Source organism: Apostichopus japonicus, chromosome 6 (assembly GCF_037975245.1).
Source record: "Apostichopus japonicus isolate 1M-3 chromosome 6, ASM3797524v1, whole genome shotgun sequence".
NCBI classification, from domain to species: domain Eukaryota; kingdom Metazoa; phylum Echinodermata; class Holothuroidea; order Aspidochirotida; family Stichopodidae; genus Apostichopus; species Apostichopus japonicus.
This window is the reverse complement of record NC_092566.1, coordinates 74,836-93,384: the sequence shown is the minus strand read 5'-3', so window position 1 is coordinate 93,384 and position 18,549 is coordinate 74,836. Positions and strand designations below refer to the sequence as shown.

Genomic DNA, 18,549 nt, shown 5'->3' with positions numbered 1-18,549 from the left:
TATTAAGCATTACCCTGGTTACATGAGATTCTCAGCTGTTCGAGGGAACATGTACGTGTGTAGGCCTACTATAGGGCCTATATGAATACTATGAGGGTGCATATATGTACTATATCAATACCGTGGGCGCAATAATACATTTTGTTGTTATAGGGCCAATGAAGCCTACAGTCAACTATTTTTGCTTTATAAAGACGCTTTATTTGAAAAGATCGCACTGCGTTTATGGTAGGCGAGAAATGAAGCTAAAAAAGAGCCGTACATTAACGAAGATGCATAAATGTAGGCATGAAAATATTCTTATCCCTGGCATTTGGTGGGGGGGGGGGGTATGGTGCATTACATCCCCTCCACCCATTTTCATGGGGGGATATATCCCCCCTCCACCCAGGATCGCCGCCCATGGCCATATGTGATCCATTTTTCGACCTTAATAATAAGCAACATTTCCAGTAAATATGGACACAAAATGCACAATTTAGTATGGCTGGCATGTCATTTAGTGTTTATAGTGATAATACAAACACAATTACCATCTATGTTTCTAAAACTATTATGCCGCCGAACTTCGCCAGAACCTTTTTTTGGCAAACAAAAAATAAAGCATACGGGAGGGGGGGGGGGGGGTTGAGCGATCACCGACATCTCACATAAAGGTCGTCATCAATTTTTTTTTTTTTTTTTTTGCTAAACTTTTTTTTTTTTTTGGTGACGGCCAATAGGGGGGGTGCGCGCCTGTTGCGCCCCCCCTGGATACGCCCCTGGTGTGGTTCCTAAACTAATATAGTGTTTTGGCACTGTCAATAATTTCTTGAGGAAAGGGCTTCTTTCACTGAGTAAACGAAGGTACACATATAGTTAACAATATAACAATCGTTTACTAGTTGAAACATCCCAGAATAAAATACTGGGTTGGGGGGGGGGGGGGAGGTAGTAAGCTGTCGGTAGAACATTAGATGCGGGTCTCTTCAGGTGTGAAATCAACAGAGGTCAAAACATGAAATCGCTTCTTACTGAACATTTTGTGTGGCACTGCGTCGATTGCGCCAGCAAGGAGATCCTTCAGTACATGAAACCGGTTGACAACCGGCTTCATGATGCCATAATTATAGGATTTACGTTGCTTTTCCTTTCTCATGCACTGCGCTACTATTGTAATTTTGTTTTGCTCACATGTCTTTGTCTATGAGCCTTAGCCAAATATGAACAAGTCCTGAATTGTGCTGCTCGATTGACTAACCGAAGAACACGTATACTCTCTTTGAAATAATGTTTGAAGTGTTGTATTCATGTGACTCCCTAGCTCAACGAAAGGTTCGTTAACAGGTTTAATTTCACGTTACTGCCGAACTAGCTCGAAGCTAATATACAGTGAACTAGAACTATTATTATATCGAACTTTAAAATAATTAACAACTGCACGGTACTCAGAAACACTCCGAGTTGCTCGATTCATGTGTTCATCTTTATTAAGATACAAATGTACAAGCGCACCGTGAATGCCACGAGTTATTTTGCATCTAAAATTAAGTAGTTAGAATCTTGGGTTTTTCAAACTACCGAAAAATAACAAAACAGGTGAGGTGACTAAAGAGTCCTTGCGTGGCAAGAGTTATTGAGGAGCAGGCAGTGCATAGTTCCATGTTTATCTATTAAGATTTATTTACCATAAGCAAACAAAGATAATTGGACAGTTCAGATTTCATTTCGTTATGTAGGCCTTCAAATGCTGCCTTTATCCACTTAATCGATCGATTAATGCTCTTTTCATCTTTTCCGACTATTTCTCAAGAATAAAGTTTACAGTGCAAAACGGCCGCGGGGCGAGTTATTTATCCGAAACCAGGGGTAAATGGAGTGGGTGAAGGACACCTCATGGTTATAAAATACATGATTACTGCGACTCATAGATAATAAAAATTAAAATAACATTTGAGATAAATAACTACATCGCCATGATATTCTAGCACCCCATCCCGACCCCACTCGTTGATATTGACGACTTCAAGATACTCAAAATGCCATCCGCCTAGTAAGTTGAACAAACTTATATCGACTATGGGAGAATGTTGACTTTCATTCGATTTTCGTGCTTTAAAGGTGACAAATGTAACCATCATAATTGATTTACGTGATGCGATAGATATTATGATCAACTTCAGCAAACAGCTAAGGTGAGTCTTATTGTTTCTACACACACACGGCCGAAAACTTGATATGACATCACTGAACCACATGTCCTTCAATTCATCGATTTCCTTATTTATTACGATATCTATTTTCTGTAATGGAGATGGATTTTTGCAAATGCTGAATATAAAATAAGGAAATGGTTATGCGACCTAATGATGACATTGGTTTCAGGATAAATGCTGTTAACATTTTACGTTGGATATGTTAAATGAATAACAATGAGGAAGTAAAAAGGTTTCAGATCCCAGTGACACTATGACATCACAGATTTATACAATGACAGCTGCCAGACACGTAATTTGAAAACTTGATATCACCCAAACAGAACAAGCGACATCTTTATAAATGTTCTGGGGGATTGTTCTTCTCAAAGATCTGTCATATATACCAAATGATGGTTGCATATATGTCCCATTTAACCTTGCGATGTGTGGAACCGATCGATCTCTCAGCACTTGACAGGATTGATAGACTTGGAACTTTCCCATCCATCATTATCATGTAGAATGCAACGGATATATATGTATTTTAACAGTACTCCTTATTTGCCAATTTTGAGTCATATCTTATTTCTCTGCTTTGTCTACTAATATGTTCTATATATATATATATATATATATATATATATATATATATATATATATATATATATATATATATATATATATATATATATATATATATATATATATATATATATATATATATATATAATTTAAATGGATAGTGAGTCGGAAAATCAAGAACAGTGAAAAAACTTCCAGCCTCCACCGGGGATCGAACCCGGGCCTCCCGCTTTATATGCGGACACCCTAAGCACTAGGCTATGTAATATGATATATATATATATATATATATATATATATATAGCCTATATATACATACATATATATATAGGCAATATATATATAGGCTTTATATATATATATGTATGTATATATACACATATGTATACTACTACTACTAATAATAATGATAATAATAATAATCATAATGATAATAATAATAATTATAATAATAATAATAATAATAATAATAATAATAATAATAATGATAATAATAATAATAATGATAATAATAATAATAATAATAATAATAATGATAATAATAATAATAATAATAATAATAATAATAATAATAATAATAATAATAATAATAATAATAATAATAATAATAATAATAATAATAATAATAATAATAATAATAATAATAATAATAATAATAAATGTATCAAAGGGATGTCGCTCTTCGTGAATCCTCCTAGTCGTATATACGCTTGTTGCACCCAATTCAATATCGTCTTTTACTTCACTAAACAATTTAGCTAAATGCTAACATGATAGTGTATAATCTACCCGAGTAACCGGGGAGTATCCAAAACGAGCGAACAAATTCCCGGGCATATTATTATTGTCATCTTTAATGAGGGTAGTCCTGCTCAGTGCAGAAGCACTACTTTCCAGAGGAGCCCTCAATACAAAAATACATATACAATACAATGCAGTAGAAAAACGGTTAACATCCAAAAGCACAAAAAAGACGGCAAAAAGATAGACAAACGAATATCAGACATCTAAAAAAAATATAAGTTAAGTATTAGCTACTGTATTGTGGTGGTGAAACGGGAAAAGCCTGCTTGAGCTGAGTTGTGTAATAAACAGAATCATCAAATCAATTGCGGTAAAAACGCAATGGTATAAATTAAGAAATATTAAACAGTTGAAAGCAATGGAAACAACCAAGAGACACTATAGAACGGAGGTGGGGACTATCCAAAGTAGATTCTATACAGCAGCACCCGAGGTTGGGTGTGGCGCAGTGTTGTAGCCAGGAGAAAGTGAGTGCTGGCTAATTTGAAGAGAGTGGCGGCTAATTTGTCTGAAGATGGCGAGCGAAGCCAGCCCGCGAGCATGGCGAGCCCTCCTCTGCGTGAGGTCCAGGGGCCCTTGGTGGGGTTCGAGGGGCGAAGCCCCCGAAGCTACAGGGTTTTAGTTGATTTCAATGGCTTTAGGTGGCTCTATTCTACCCCTATTTTTCACCTGACAGTCTTTGTGAATAGCTAAAAAAAAACACCCTACGCCCCACCGACATCACTGAACGTAACACCCTACGCCCACCGGCATCACTGAACGAAAAAACCCACGCCTAGTAAAGCCCTCATAAGTCACAATTAATATATTAATGATCATTGTAATTTGTATTGTACGAGGAAAGGCTTACTAAATATGATTTTGCATTTCACAAATTCTGAATGTTTGTATACCGTTTTGTATGATTCAGTGCTGGATTGTATCGCTTGATCCACAACACCTGTGCAGGTGTTAGCAATAAAAAAAATCTTGTTCTTGGCAACTTACTTTTTGAGTAATTATCAGTGTATTTTGATTTCATTTAATACAAGATTCACTGATTTTTGTGACGGTCGGTAGCAAGCTTGAGTGGCGGTCGGTAGGATGCTGATTTACTCTGAGTGCCGGTCGGCAAGCACTAGTGGCGGTTACGCCCGACCGGCGCCGACCGGCGTAGCTACAACACTGGGTGTGGGCCTGTGCAGGGGTAGGGCTATATCTGAAATTGTAATCTTATACTGTTACTATGTAAGCCGTAGTAACTCTATTAAAGGTTAGTTTATAGCAAGTATTCTTCGTGTCAGTTATGTGGCATCACACTAAAACAAAGAGTCCAAATCAAGAACGCTTTTTCACAATGAATGTTACTAGGCCTATGAATGCCGTTAGTATGAATGTTATTGTTACTATGAATGCCGTAGTAACTCTATTAACGGTTAGTATATAGTAATGTATTCTTCGAGTCAGTTATGTGGCATCACACTAAAACAAAGAGTCCAAATCAAGAACTCTTTTTCACAATGAATGTTACTATGAATGCCGTTAGTATGAATGTTACTGTTACTATAAGCCGTAGTAACTCTATTAACGGTTAGTATAGTAATGTATTCCTCGTGTCAGTTATGTGGCATCACACTAAAACAAGGAGTCCAAATAAAGAATTCTTTATCACACTGATTGTTCATTTCATGTTTCCGCAATTTTCTCAACGGGAAAACAAATCCCTCACGAAACGTTAGAAAGTGGTACGTAAGGGTTGGACTGGAATGAAGATCTTGCATGCTTTTTCGCGGTCTTGACTGTAGACCAAGACACGGAGCTTGCAATTGAAAGCAGCGAGACTTTTATTACACGCAGACAACACAGTGTGATATTCTGTTTGCACTTTTCCTGCGAAGTTAACTGTGATGAAGTATTGTCAACGAATGAAGTTTGTTTACACAGAGATGCAAACTGTTTACCAAGATAAATTGTGTCCCGATAGTCGGTCTTTGATTTAGGACGATGTCGGGAAGACTCAGAAAAGATTGGACTTGACTATTGACGGCCCCCTTTTGAGAGGCAAATCATATAGGTCACATACCACACGCAGGTCAATGTCGCCATTCTACGAATTGTCAAGCTTTCGCGCATATACGGCCAATGTATGAGAAAGTTTCAGGAGCAAAGAAAAAAAAAACACTGAAAATGTTTCCATACGGCCGCCCAACTTCGGCATGTATGAAATCTCTGAATAGTTTCATTTACATTCACTAAAGGAAGAACATTGCAGTTGACAATCTTGCGTCTCTAAATTCTGAACATCTTTGGAGTAAGCATAAAATAATTACTCGTGGGGATATCGTAACCACCGATTTATATCACACCATGAATATGCATGATTGGAGCAACCATTTTTGTCTTCAATTCTCTGTCATTTGGATGGCTGGATTTTGTGTTTTGGTTAACCAATACGCCTAGATGACGTAAACAGTGACTGGATTTCAACAACCAATTAAATCGATGTTCTGTGTAGTGAAAAGGTGATGGCTTGGACTTTTGTTAACATGGCGTCAATGAGAGCGCGCGTATTACGGTCTCATTGACAGCTATAGAATCCTATGTAACGCATTCCAGGCGCGTATCCAGGATTTTCTAACCCGGGGGGCGCGAATTACTATCTAAGCGGAGCGCCACCATCGGTTGGCGCGGAGCGTACAAGTAAATTTCTGGTTTTGACACCCCCCCAGATCACCGGAAATGGCACTTCTCGGGCTTGAAAATGACCAACCAGATGTGCACTTTTGCCTGAGAATCAAGTATTTCCCAAAAGTTTTTTTCCATCCATAACCTTTTTGAAGATTGTCACCAGTCACACATCATGTTCGACCTCATTGCATGTCCTATGGATGATTGCTTTTGTAGGTAATTCTACGTCACGGCCCACAATATCCGAAAGCCCCACTTTTCAAGGTTTTAAGCCCATTATTTGTTGAGAATTTGAAAATTCACATTTCTCGTGAATAAAATCACTTTTAAACATACCCATAATGTTGCACAAAATTCAATCTATGGACAACCAATATAGAAAAACCTCCTGGAACTCCTAACAGACAGGTCAAAATTGCACGAGTAGAGGAAAGTATGATGAAGAATGTTGGTGAGGAAATTTTCGAAAATTCAGACACAGTTAATTTATTTGTGTAGAAATATTGCAACCTCTTATAATGGCTATTATAAAACTTGGTTGAAGGGAATGAAAAATACCAGATATTTCCGATATCAGGTATATCGAACCGAACACTATACACACATAGGCGTAGGTCCCGTAGGAGGCGGGGCTGCAGCCCCCCCCCCCCCCGCAACCATTTTTTTCGGGCACCTACTGAAAGAAAAATAAATAGCAATGAATAGCTTAAAAATGATCTCCTTGGTAATTAAAATAAAGTTCTAAGCTTGGCCGACATTACTACTGTAAAAGAGAGTTTTGACATAAATGGATCTGTATGCTTTTTCTCCATCTACATAAGACATTTCGTTGTTTACATTAGCATCCGGCGGTATACTGTGCAACTTTGACGGACCTTTAGGTAAACGATGCCATGCAATGTAATGACCCATGCTTGCTTATATGATATTGGCATCGATATGTTGAACGCGCGCTTTGCGCGCGAAAAACTGTGGCTTTTTTTCGGGCAAGTCATTACAGCCCCCAAATCCATTTGGGCTCCTACGCCTTTGACTACACACAAAGACAGTTTTTGAGGCTGTTCATCGTGGAACATGCATTCAATGCTCACTGATATGATGTTATATCTGCTCTTTGCTTTACAAATTCGAACAGGCGTGTAGCGAGTAATTACCAAGAGAAGGGCGAAGCCTGTAGGCAAACTATCTAAGCGAAGCGCCACGATGAGTTGGCGCGAAGCGTTCAATAAAAATTTTGGCCGAAAATGCCTCCCAGATCGCTGGAAATGACACCTCCCAGGCCTTGTAAGTTGCATCTAAGCATTGTCTATTTGAAATTACTAGCGATGTCATAAAGAAAATTTGTTCGGGGGGGGGGCGGTCGCCCCCTTCCCGAAATGCGTCATGTTCCCCGACGACTCGGTCGAGTTCAAGACCAGCCACAGTTGGTTCCATATAGCACAATTGTACAATTGTTTAAGGCGTCCATACACACACACCCGTTATGATAGACCATATATAGTATTTATATATATACATTAGTGAGAGAGGAAAAATGGAAACGTCAAAAATGGAGTTGTCGGTGTAAGGGGTAGGGTGAGGCGCAAACCCCCTCCGTAATCCTCGATCTGTCACTGGCTACCATGTGTATATAATAGGGATCAGCGCTTTAACTATGACTGTTCCTCTTTCTCTTCCCGAGGTCTTGGCTATCTTCTACTCCCTCCTTTTCCTCTCTTTTTTCTTTTTCTTTTCCCTTCCTTCCTCTCCTCCTTTTCTTTTTTACCCCTCCTTTTCCCTTATTTCTTCTCCTTTTTCTCTCCTCTTTTCCTTACCCGGGGGGCGCGCGCCCCCAACGCCCCCCCCCTGGATACGCACCTGCATTCACACCAGCAGAATCACCTGATTGATGGTAGAGGACGAAACCCGTCGTGAAGTGGAAGTTTCTGTTGTGTTAATCTTTAATACGTTATATATGTACTTATACCATTAAGGGAGGGTTACACACCAAATATGATGTTAAATCAATCTTGAGTTATCTCGGGTTAACAAGGTTTTTAGATTTGACCTTTGACCTCCATCAATTGCAATGTGTATTTTGTACTAATCAAGAACTACATACTTAGAATGAACTTTAACCACGCTGGATTTTAAGTTATTGTGTTTATTGATTTATCAGGCATCGACCTCTGTTGACCTCAAGTGATATCTGCATTTCCACATATGGTACATGTACTCAACAAGGTGGATCAAAGCACCAAGTATAAATTTGCTTTTGCAGTTATCATGATCACATGTTTTCAGATTCATCCAAAGTTTTTCTTCCTCTAGATATCGAATTTACAAGTCAAACATGTACACATGAACACACCCATGCTTGCCACCAAGATAGCAAATGCAAAAACCTACTTGTGATTTCCACCTGATATGAGAACATTTTCCACATAAAAAATAGCATATCTTTTCATGACACTGTATGTTTAAAGCAACATTGTAGAAATGTCTTAATGGCAATGCCAATTACAACTGAATAAAGTTTTAGGCATCAAGTTTAGTTAAATTGCAAAAGTATTAGATACTTAACTTTCATAAAAATGCATGCAGCTAGTTGTAAACACAAAAACAAAAAACAGCAACACAATACTGAATTTAAATTTTGCTTTAGCAACCATGACAAAGTATCTGTGAAATGAAATGTTTAGAATCAGCAGTATTATTTGTTATTAATGTTCATAAGGTGAAAAAGAAAACAACAAAGGTGTTTTATTTTGACAAATTGTAATCTTATGTTTGAATGAACTGGACAAAGCTTACAAACAACATATACAAATTTTGTCCAAGATACGGTTCATTAGGTATATTGCTTTTTTTTAAATTTTCACATTTTGCCATCCACTTACCTCAAATGACCTTATACAGGCCAGAAAACATTGAATCTTTAAACTCATTACTTGTCAACTATGACATCTGTCAACATTTCAATGTTCATGTTTTACAAGGTAGGTCATCACATATGCTTGCAAGCACAACAATCTGTATTATTTATTCCTCAAGGTACTTTGATATCATGAATTATTCATTTCTAGCGATACCACAAACAGTCTTAAACTCCTATATTACTATCTCGCACCTATGTAGATTTACCTATCTGAGCTTTTAGAAATTAAGGCATTCAGATATATATTATACATAACAAAAAATTGAATATTTAAACATGTACCCATTAAGATATTTGCATATTCAGTAACAAGATAATCAAATATAAAGATGCATCTTATTATCTGTCTACCTTGAGACTTTGAGATATATAAATATGAATTTAATGTATATTTCTATCTCAAATTCCTAATGTCAAAATATTCAAAGACTGAGATAATTGTTTCAAATATCCTAACATCTAGCCACAAAAACTTTACGGTATTGAGATATTTATCTCAGTATCACAATGTCAGCTTAAAAGCTCTATAGAATCCTTCTGAGGACAGTGGAGATTCTTTTCAAATGAGTCTGAGGACTTGGAATTCCTTTGCTCAAGTCCTCAGTCTGAACGCAAAACAACTGCACATAGACACACACATGCCATCCCATTACAGAGATAGCACATAGACACACACGTGCCATCCCCATTACAGAGATAGCACATAGACACACACATGCCATCCCCATTACAGAGATAGCACATAGACACACACATGCCATCCCCATTACAGAGATAGCACATAGACACACACATGCCATCCCCATTACAGAGATAGCACATAAGCACACACATGCCATCCCCATTACAGAGATAGCACATAGACACACACATGCCATCCCCATTACAGAGATAGCACATAGACACACACATGCCATCCCCATTACAGAGATAGCACATAGACACACACATGCCACCCCCATTACAGAGATAGTACATAGACACACGCATGCCATCCCCATTACAGAGATAGCACATAGACACACACATGCCATCCCCATTACAGAGATAGCACATAGACACACGCATGCCATCCCCATTACAGAGATAGCACATAGACACACGCATGCCATCCCCATTACAGAGATAGCACATAGACACACGCATGCCATCCCCATTACAGAGATAGCACATAGACACACGCATGCCATCCCCATTACAGAGATTCCACCTGTCTTTGACAATACATAACAGGTTGGATTATTCCTTTGGTGATTAAAGTCATGAAACCTTTGGTTTCTTAATGCCTTCCTTGGACATAGTCAACCCCTGAATGTTTGATGACTCAGTATAGATGTATACAAGGCTAGCCAGGAATAGTTTACTGCTCAAGTGTTGGATTTCATAGGCTTTGATTGTTTTCTCCCATTGCATACTATAGTTCCTATTTAGAAAACTGCTAAACATCTTCACACTTGTATAGCAACTTCATAATTCTTGTATAGCATTTTGCTATAGACACTGGATAAATGATTCCCTGCTAGCACTTGCATGCATTTCATGTATAAGGTGTGAGTGGGTTTGCTTGGTTTAACTTGCTTTGGAATATTAATACTTTTATCTTGCTGTGTTAAGAAGTTACAGTTATTATACTACTGAGGTGGTATCTTCTTCATGTGGTTACAATGTGGAGTGAGTTGACAATGGCCACTTTGGAATATTATCCTGTTGGTGTAGCACCTTCTGTGGTTAGAATGTGGAGTCACTGGAAACTGGTCACCTTGGAATATTGTCCTGTTGATGTGGTATCTTCTTATGGTTAGGATCAGGGATCTGCTCTATGAATCTTGACTTGACTGAATGATTCGTAAATGTTGGCTGCAAAGTCTTTCATGAAAGGTACCAACAGCAGTTCCTGCAATTAAATTCAATACATTGATTAGTTTCTATGAACATAGGCCAATTTTTCTGAGAATGGTCAGAACACTACTATAACTGTCAAGTCATTTATATTTTAGATATCTGACCAAAGTTGTGATATCAAAGTCTTTTAACACAACCATAATATTATTCCAAAAATGGTGATTTGGAACCAAGTAAACTATAAAGGTTGCATTTTGTTATCTTGTTGTCTATTCATTCAAAGCACCTTGATGCACTTAAATTTGAAATATGATGCTTGTATTTATACATAAGCCAGTAAACATACAGAAAATGTTGACATATTTATACCATTTTGAAGATTAAATTATCACCTAGAAGGTGAACACACATCAGCAGTCACTGATAGTTGACCTTATCTTCATGTGTAATGGATGATATACATACCTCACAATACTTCCATGCCTAAACTTAAGTGCATACCCTCTTCGCGTACAATGAATACTGTAATAAAGTGCTCATCTACGTGTATGATCAATGCTCCACATACCTACATTAAAGTGCTAACCATACAAAAGATGAACGCTCCACATACTTGCATCAAAAGGCTTAACCTCATTGTGATGGATGTTGTACATCCCTATATTAAAGTGCTCACTTCATGTATGAACAATGTTCCACATACTTGCATTGAAAGACTTATCCTCCTTGTGATGGATATTGTACATACCTATATTAAAGTGCTTACTTCATGTATGAACAATGTTCCACATACTTGCATTGAAAGGCTTAACCTCATTGTGATGGATGTTGTACATACCTATATTAAAATGCTTACTTCATGTACGAACAATGTTCCACATACTTGCATTGAAAGACTTATCCTCATTGTGATGGATGTTGTACATACCTATATTAAAGTGCTCACTTCATGTATGAACAATGCTCCACATACTTGCATCGAAAGGCTTAACCTCCTTGTGATGGATATTGTACATACCTATATTAAAGTGCTTACTTCATGTATGAACAATGTTCCACATACTTGCATCGAAAGGCTTATCCTCCTTGTGATGGATGTTGTACATACCTATATTAAAGTGCTTACTTCATGTATGAACAATGCTCCACATACTTGCATCGAAAGGCTTATCCTCATTGTGATGGATGTTGTACATACTGATATTAAAGTGCTTACTTCATGTATGAACAATGCTCCACATACTTGCATCGAAAGGCTTATCCTCATTGTGATGGATGTTGTACATACCTATATTAAAGTGCTTACTTCATGTATGAACAATGTTCCACATACTTGCATCGAAAGGCTTAACCTCATTGTGATGGATGTTGTACATACCTATATTAAAGTGCTTACTTCATGTATGAACAATGTTCCACATACTTGCATTGAAAGGCTTAACCTCCTTGTGATGGATGTTGTACATACCTATATTAAAATGCTTACTTCGTGTATGGACAATGCTCCACATACTTGCATCGAAAGGCTTATCCTCATTGTGATGGATGTTGTACATACCTATATTAAAGTGCTTACTTCGTGTACGAACAATGCTCCACATACTTGCATTGAAAGACTTATCCTCATTGTGATGCATGTTGTACATACCTATATTAAAGTGCTTACTTCATGTATGAACAATGTTCCACATACTTGCATCGAAAGGCTTAACCTCATTGTGATGGATGTTGTACACACCTATATTAAAGTGCTTACTTCATGTATGAACAATGCTCCACATACTTGCATCGAAAGACTTATCCTCATTGTGATGGATGTTGTACATACCTATATTAAAGTGCTTACTTCATGTATGAACAATGTTCCACATACTTGCATCGAAAGGCTTATCCTCATTGTGATGGATGTTGTACATACCTATATTAAAGTGCTTACTTCATGTATGAACAATGCTCCACATACTTGCATCGAAAGGCTTATCCTCATTGTGATGCATGTTGTACATACCTATATTAAAGTGCTTACTTCATGTACGAACAATGTTCCACATACTTGCATCGAAAGGCTTATCCTCATTGTGATGCATGTTGTACATACCTATATTAAAGTGCTTACTTCATGTATGAACAATGCTCCACATACTTGCATTGAAAGGCTTATCCTCATTGTGATGGATGCTGTACATACCTATATTAAAGTGCTCACTTCATGTATGAACAATGCTCCACATACTTGCATCAAAGACTTATCCTCATTGTGATGGATGTTGTACATACCTATATTAAAGTGCTTACTTCATGTATGAACAATGTTCCACATACTTGCATCGAAAGGCTTATCCTCATTGTGATGCATGTTGTACATACCTATATTAAAGTGCTCACTTCATGTATGAACAATGTTCCACATACTTGCATCGAAAGACTTATCCTCCTTGTGATGGATGTTGTACATACCTATATTAAAGTGCTTACTTCATGTACGAACAATGTTCCACATACTTGCATCGAAAGGCTTATCCTCATTGTGATGCATGTTGTACATACCTATATTAAAGTGCTTACTTCATGTATGAACAATGCTCCACATACTTGCATTGAAAGGCTTATCCTCATTGTGATGGATGTTGTACATACCTATATTAAAGTGCTCACTTCATGTATGAACAATGCTCCACATACTTGCATCAAAGACTTATCCTCATTGTGATGGATGTTGTACATACCTATATTAAAGTGCTCACTTCATGTATGAACAATGTTCCACATACTTGCATCGAAAGACTTATCCTCCTTGTGATGGATGTTGTACATACCTATATTAAAGTGCTCACTTCATGTATGAACAATGCTCCACATACTTGCATCAAAGACTTATCCTCCTTGTGATGGATGTTGTACATACCTATATTAAAGTGCTTACTTCATGTATGAACAATGCTCCACATACTTGCATCGAAAGACTTATCCTCATTGTGATGGATGTTGTACATACCTATATTAAAGTGCTCACTTCATGTATGAACAATGCTCCACATACTTGCATCAAAGACTTATCCTCATTGTGATGGATGTTGTACATACCTATATTAAAGTGCTCACTTCATGTATGAACAATGTTCCACATACTTGCCTCGAAAGACTTATCCTCCTTGTGATGGATGTTGTACATACCTATATTAAAGTGCTTACTTCATGTATGAACAATGCTCCACATACTTGCATCGAAAGACTTATCCTCATTGTGATGGATGTTGTACATACCTATATTAAAGTGCTTACTTCATGTATGAACAATGCTCCACATACTTGCATCGAAAGACTTATCCTCATTGTGATGGATGTTGTACATACCTATATTAAAGTGCTCACTTCATGTATAAACAATGCTCCACATACTTGCATTGAAAGACTTATCCTCATTGTGATGGATGTTGTACATACCTATATTAAAGTGCTCACTTCATGTATGGACAATGCTCCACATACTTGCATTGAAAGGCGTATGCTCATTGTGATGGATGTTGTACATACCTATATTAAAGTGCTTACTTCATGTATGAACAATGCTCCACATACTTGCATTGAAAGACTTATCCTCCTTGTGATGGATGTTGTACATACCTATATTAAAGTGCTTACTTCATGTATGAACAATGCTCCACATACTTGCATCGAAAGGCTTAACCTCATTGTGATGGATGTTGTACATACCTATATTAAAGTGCTTACTTCATGTATGAACAATGCTCCACATACTTGCATTGAAAGACTTATCCTCATTGTGATGGATGTTGTACATACCTATATTAAAGTGCTTACTTCATGTATGAACAATGTTCCACATACTTGCATTGAAAGGCGTATGCTCATTGTGATGGATGTTGTACATACCTATATTAAAGTGCTTACTTCATGTACGAACAATGTTCCACATACTTGCTTTGAAAGGCTTAACCTCATTGTGATGGATGTTGTACATACCTATATTAAAGTGCTTACTTCATGTACGAACAATGTTCCACATACTTGCTTTGAAAGGCTTAACCTCATTGTGATGGATGTTATACATACCTGAACAAATTGATTAGGAGCATCTGAGCATAGAGTAAATATCTGTGCATTCATCATTGGGATAACTTTAGCCAGTGGTAACTGGGTCTTGTAAGGGCTGAAAATGTAGATTAAATATTTATTTTAAGTACTATCTGGACACTAATATTGAGCAGTTATGGTAAACATGCTACTCTTTCAAGCAAACTTTACAAAATTGTTGTTAGTAAAGTGAACTTAAAGCAAACCAGTGTGATGTCATAGTTGCAAACTGACATTGAATATTTTATTTTACTATATTTTCACTCCATTGCTTTGACCTTGGATTGAATTTTTACTTCACCTAAGGTGATGTGAAATTTAGAATATATACCAATGACTGTATGTATTCATACTGAGATGCATCCCAATTTGTTGTAATTAAAGTTAGAAGAGAAACAAAATTGTTAGGATACTTCTGCAACATCACATCTACTTGCTTCAAGTTCATTTCTGCTCCAAAATGTTTCAACTTCAAATGTTATCTCAAAAACTGTTCAAAGGAATTGAATGGACATTTCACCAGGATGCTTAGAATGTGTTCCTCTTTAATCTATCACTCATTAATCTGTCCTCTTTAATCTGGGACTATCCCTTTTAAGCTATTCATAACACAGGGTTTGACCACATACCAAATCTATTGCAATAACTGATGTGGCTTACATACCAAATACAAATTTTCATCAAGTATGAATCTTATCTATCATATTTGAAAGGTTTTCAGTTTTTGCATTGTCCACTACAACTGAACAATGGTGCTGTACGAAGGAAGGGTGTATATCAAGTATGAAGTTTAAACCATGGAGATTATTAGAACTGAGTTGCTTCTTGAACCGGAAATGCAAACTTACATTCAGAGTGCTGGTTTCTTAAATATGAAGATTGGGAAAGAATGCAGATATATTCCAAATGGTGAAATTATCTGAACAAATGGAAACCAAAGTTGAGATTCTATCTTTTAGTTAAGTTTAGAGACCCAAGGATCAGGAATCCTTACAGTAGCTTATTTGAGACCCTATCCGTGTTAGATTGTGGATGAACACCAGGGTTGTTCCAAGCCTTCTCTTTTCGATAAGTGTACAGAGGATAACGAGGCAGAGGTGTGAATTCGCTCCCTTTTATGCTCCCAGGACCACCATTTAATGTCCCCATCCATCCGATGTACAAGAGTGTATACCCTAGCATCTGACCACTTTCTCAAATACTGAGGTAGGCAAAGGCACCTTATTCAACATCACTGCAGTGCAGCTGTGACGAACAAAGTTGCTTCAAATTAAAGCAATTGCTCTTTAATTAATTGCTTGACATTTAACCACCTCACTCATTAATATGCATCTGTGACTCCGTCCCTTTGTAGTTGGTATCAACTATGACATACTTTGGTTGAGATTTGTGATACTGAGCTGATTTGATTGAAATCTCACTTGATCCCATCCCCAATAATAAGCTATTTATTGAACAAAACCAAAGCTGTGCTTAAAATATTTTGAAGAATTAAGAACATGGTTATGCCATATGAAACCAATACAAGCTGCATCAATGGATGAACTGAAGTTTTAAATATTTTTGAAATACAAAATTCAATGTAAATTTGAAGAAAAATACAAGACAACTTTATCAGAGTGCATCTACTGTATTTCTTCAGACCTGCTTCCTTCATGTTTACTTTTGGTACAAAACTTGTGAAAATTCATATGTTGTTATGTAGTAAACAGTGTTAAATATTGCATGCTAAATCACCAAGGTGCATAGAGGATATTCCTCGTTCATCAGTCAAATATAAGTTTTCACAAAGGCTTAAGCATTTATGGAAACTGAAACTAGAGACCAATACATAAAATACAAGTGCTGTATTATATTATTCTCTGAATGTTGGCTTACTTGAAATCTCTGTTGCTGAGCTCCCCTTGAACAGACGGTCTGAAGAAATGTGCCATATTGTCAAGGAGCCTACTGAAGGCTATATCAAGGCAATTGTTTAGTACTAGGCAAAAGTCATTACTGTGTGAAGAAGACAAAAATGTTGAATTTAACCTGCTCTAACAAATAATTCAATACAAAAGATGAAGGAAGTTTAAATGCATAAATGGAGGCAACTTTCCATATGAATGGTCAAAAGAAGAAGGAGGAGTCAGGGCCTGGATGGATGATAGCCACACCCCCTATGGCAAGACTTGACCAATTTGAGCGTATAACTGGACGATAATGCATTTAGATATATGGTAAGTGAGTGTTCTAAATCCTGTATTTTCCCTACAAAACCAGTATTGTGGCAAAATACATGTAGAAGCCCTGCAAACAATATTTTAAGAACAGAAAATTAAATCATTCAATTATAAATAAACAGGAATGAATAGCTAGATATAGAACTAGTTAGTACTCTGTTTGCAAAAATCAAACCAGTCAAATATACTTTATGGCTGGTACTTATCAAAACAGTTGATAACAAGTTTTTAAACTACCATTTGGAATGAATGACTAAACATCTAATCACCAAAAAATAAAAGTTCACTTGCCGCTAACAGTGTAGGTTGTGATATCAATAGACATTTCGAACAGCTTGTGCCAAGAGCCAACCATTTCTGGCACTTAATTCCCACTGAGATTGGATATTGACAAACTCAGAGTACAATATGAACTTGCTTCAAGTTTACCACAAACTGCAATTTAAACAACCATGTACACATCTATGATAAACCATTAGCATGGTTACTAGGGAAATTCTAAGGACCAAGTTAGGTCGCTAAATGATTGTTCTATTAGCACAGCTATTCTTTTCCAGGCATTTACTATTATTACTATTTTCTTTGAGAACTTGTATTCTTTGGGGAAAACCCATATACTTGTATTTATCATGAGTTCCTGTACAAAATACTGCAAAACAGTAGTAGTTGGCAGCTTTGTGCCTCAACCAATTACTGTAAGTCACTGACAACAGTTTTAGATGTACAATTTTATGCTAAAGTGTTTCCATATCTAGAAAGCACAGTCTATAGATTCTCTAACAACACATTTTCTTTAACCTTATTGGTAAGAATCGTTATGAATGAATGAGAGTGATAAGGCATGGCATATTCACAGTATTATATAAATAATGTAAAAAAATATTTAAATATTTTAACTTTCCTTGAAATCATCTAATGTACATCACTGAGTATAAGGACAATTTTGAGCTCACTTAAAGCAGCATTTTGCGTCCTTTTCTATGGTTTATCTCAACCTCACTGATTCCATGATACCATAACGACATACATAACTAACTTATCTATTCAAATCTTACTTCAAATGGTGGCAATGAAGTCGAAAAATTTACACATTTCAACTTTTTTTTCTCGAAGATATTTTCCATTGCGATCCAAATAAACCTCGCCCATAATATGAATATTTAAAAGCTACGAACGTCATTGGCCAATACGTAATACAACACCATGCTTGATCGTGTAGATTGTCTATGGCAGTTGTACCAGG

General features: G+C 36.8%; 1 protein-coding gene across 3 annotated transcripts in view; it reads right to left on the bottom strand.

Moving 5' to 3' along the window:
• Positions 1-8,970: 8,970 nt before the first annotated feature.
• LOC139968554 (peroxisomal biogenesis factor 3-like) overlaps positions 8,971-18,549 on the bottom strand; it is a 35,427-nt gene continuing 25,848 nt past the window's right edge. For all 3 annotated transcript variants that reach the window (XM_071972632.1, XM_071972633.1, XM_071972631.1), the window contains exons 9-11: positions 16,963-17,082; positions 15,064-15,160; positions 8,971-11,041 (exon numbers count right to left, since the gene is read on the bottom strand). In XM_071972632.1, the coding sequence (XP_071828733.1) occupies positions 10,952-11,041; positions 15,064-15,160; positions 16,963-17,082 (307 nt within the window). In that variant the 3' untranslated portion in view covers positions 8,971-10,951. The remainder of the gene's footprint in view (positions 11,042-15,063; positions 15,161-16,962; positions 17,083-18,549) is intronic.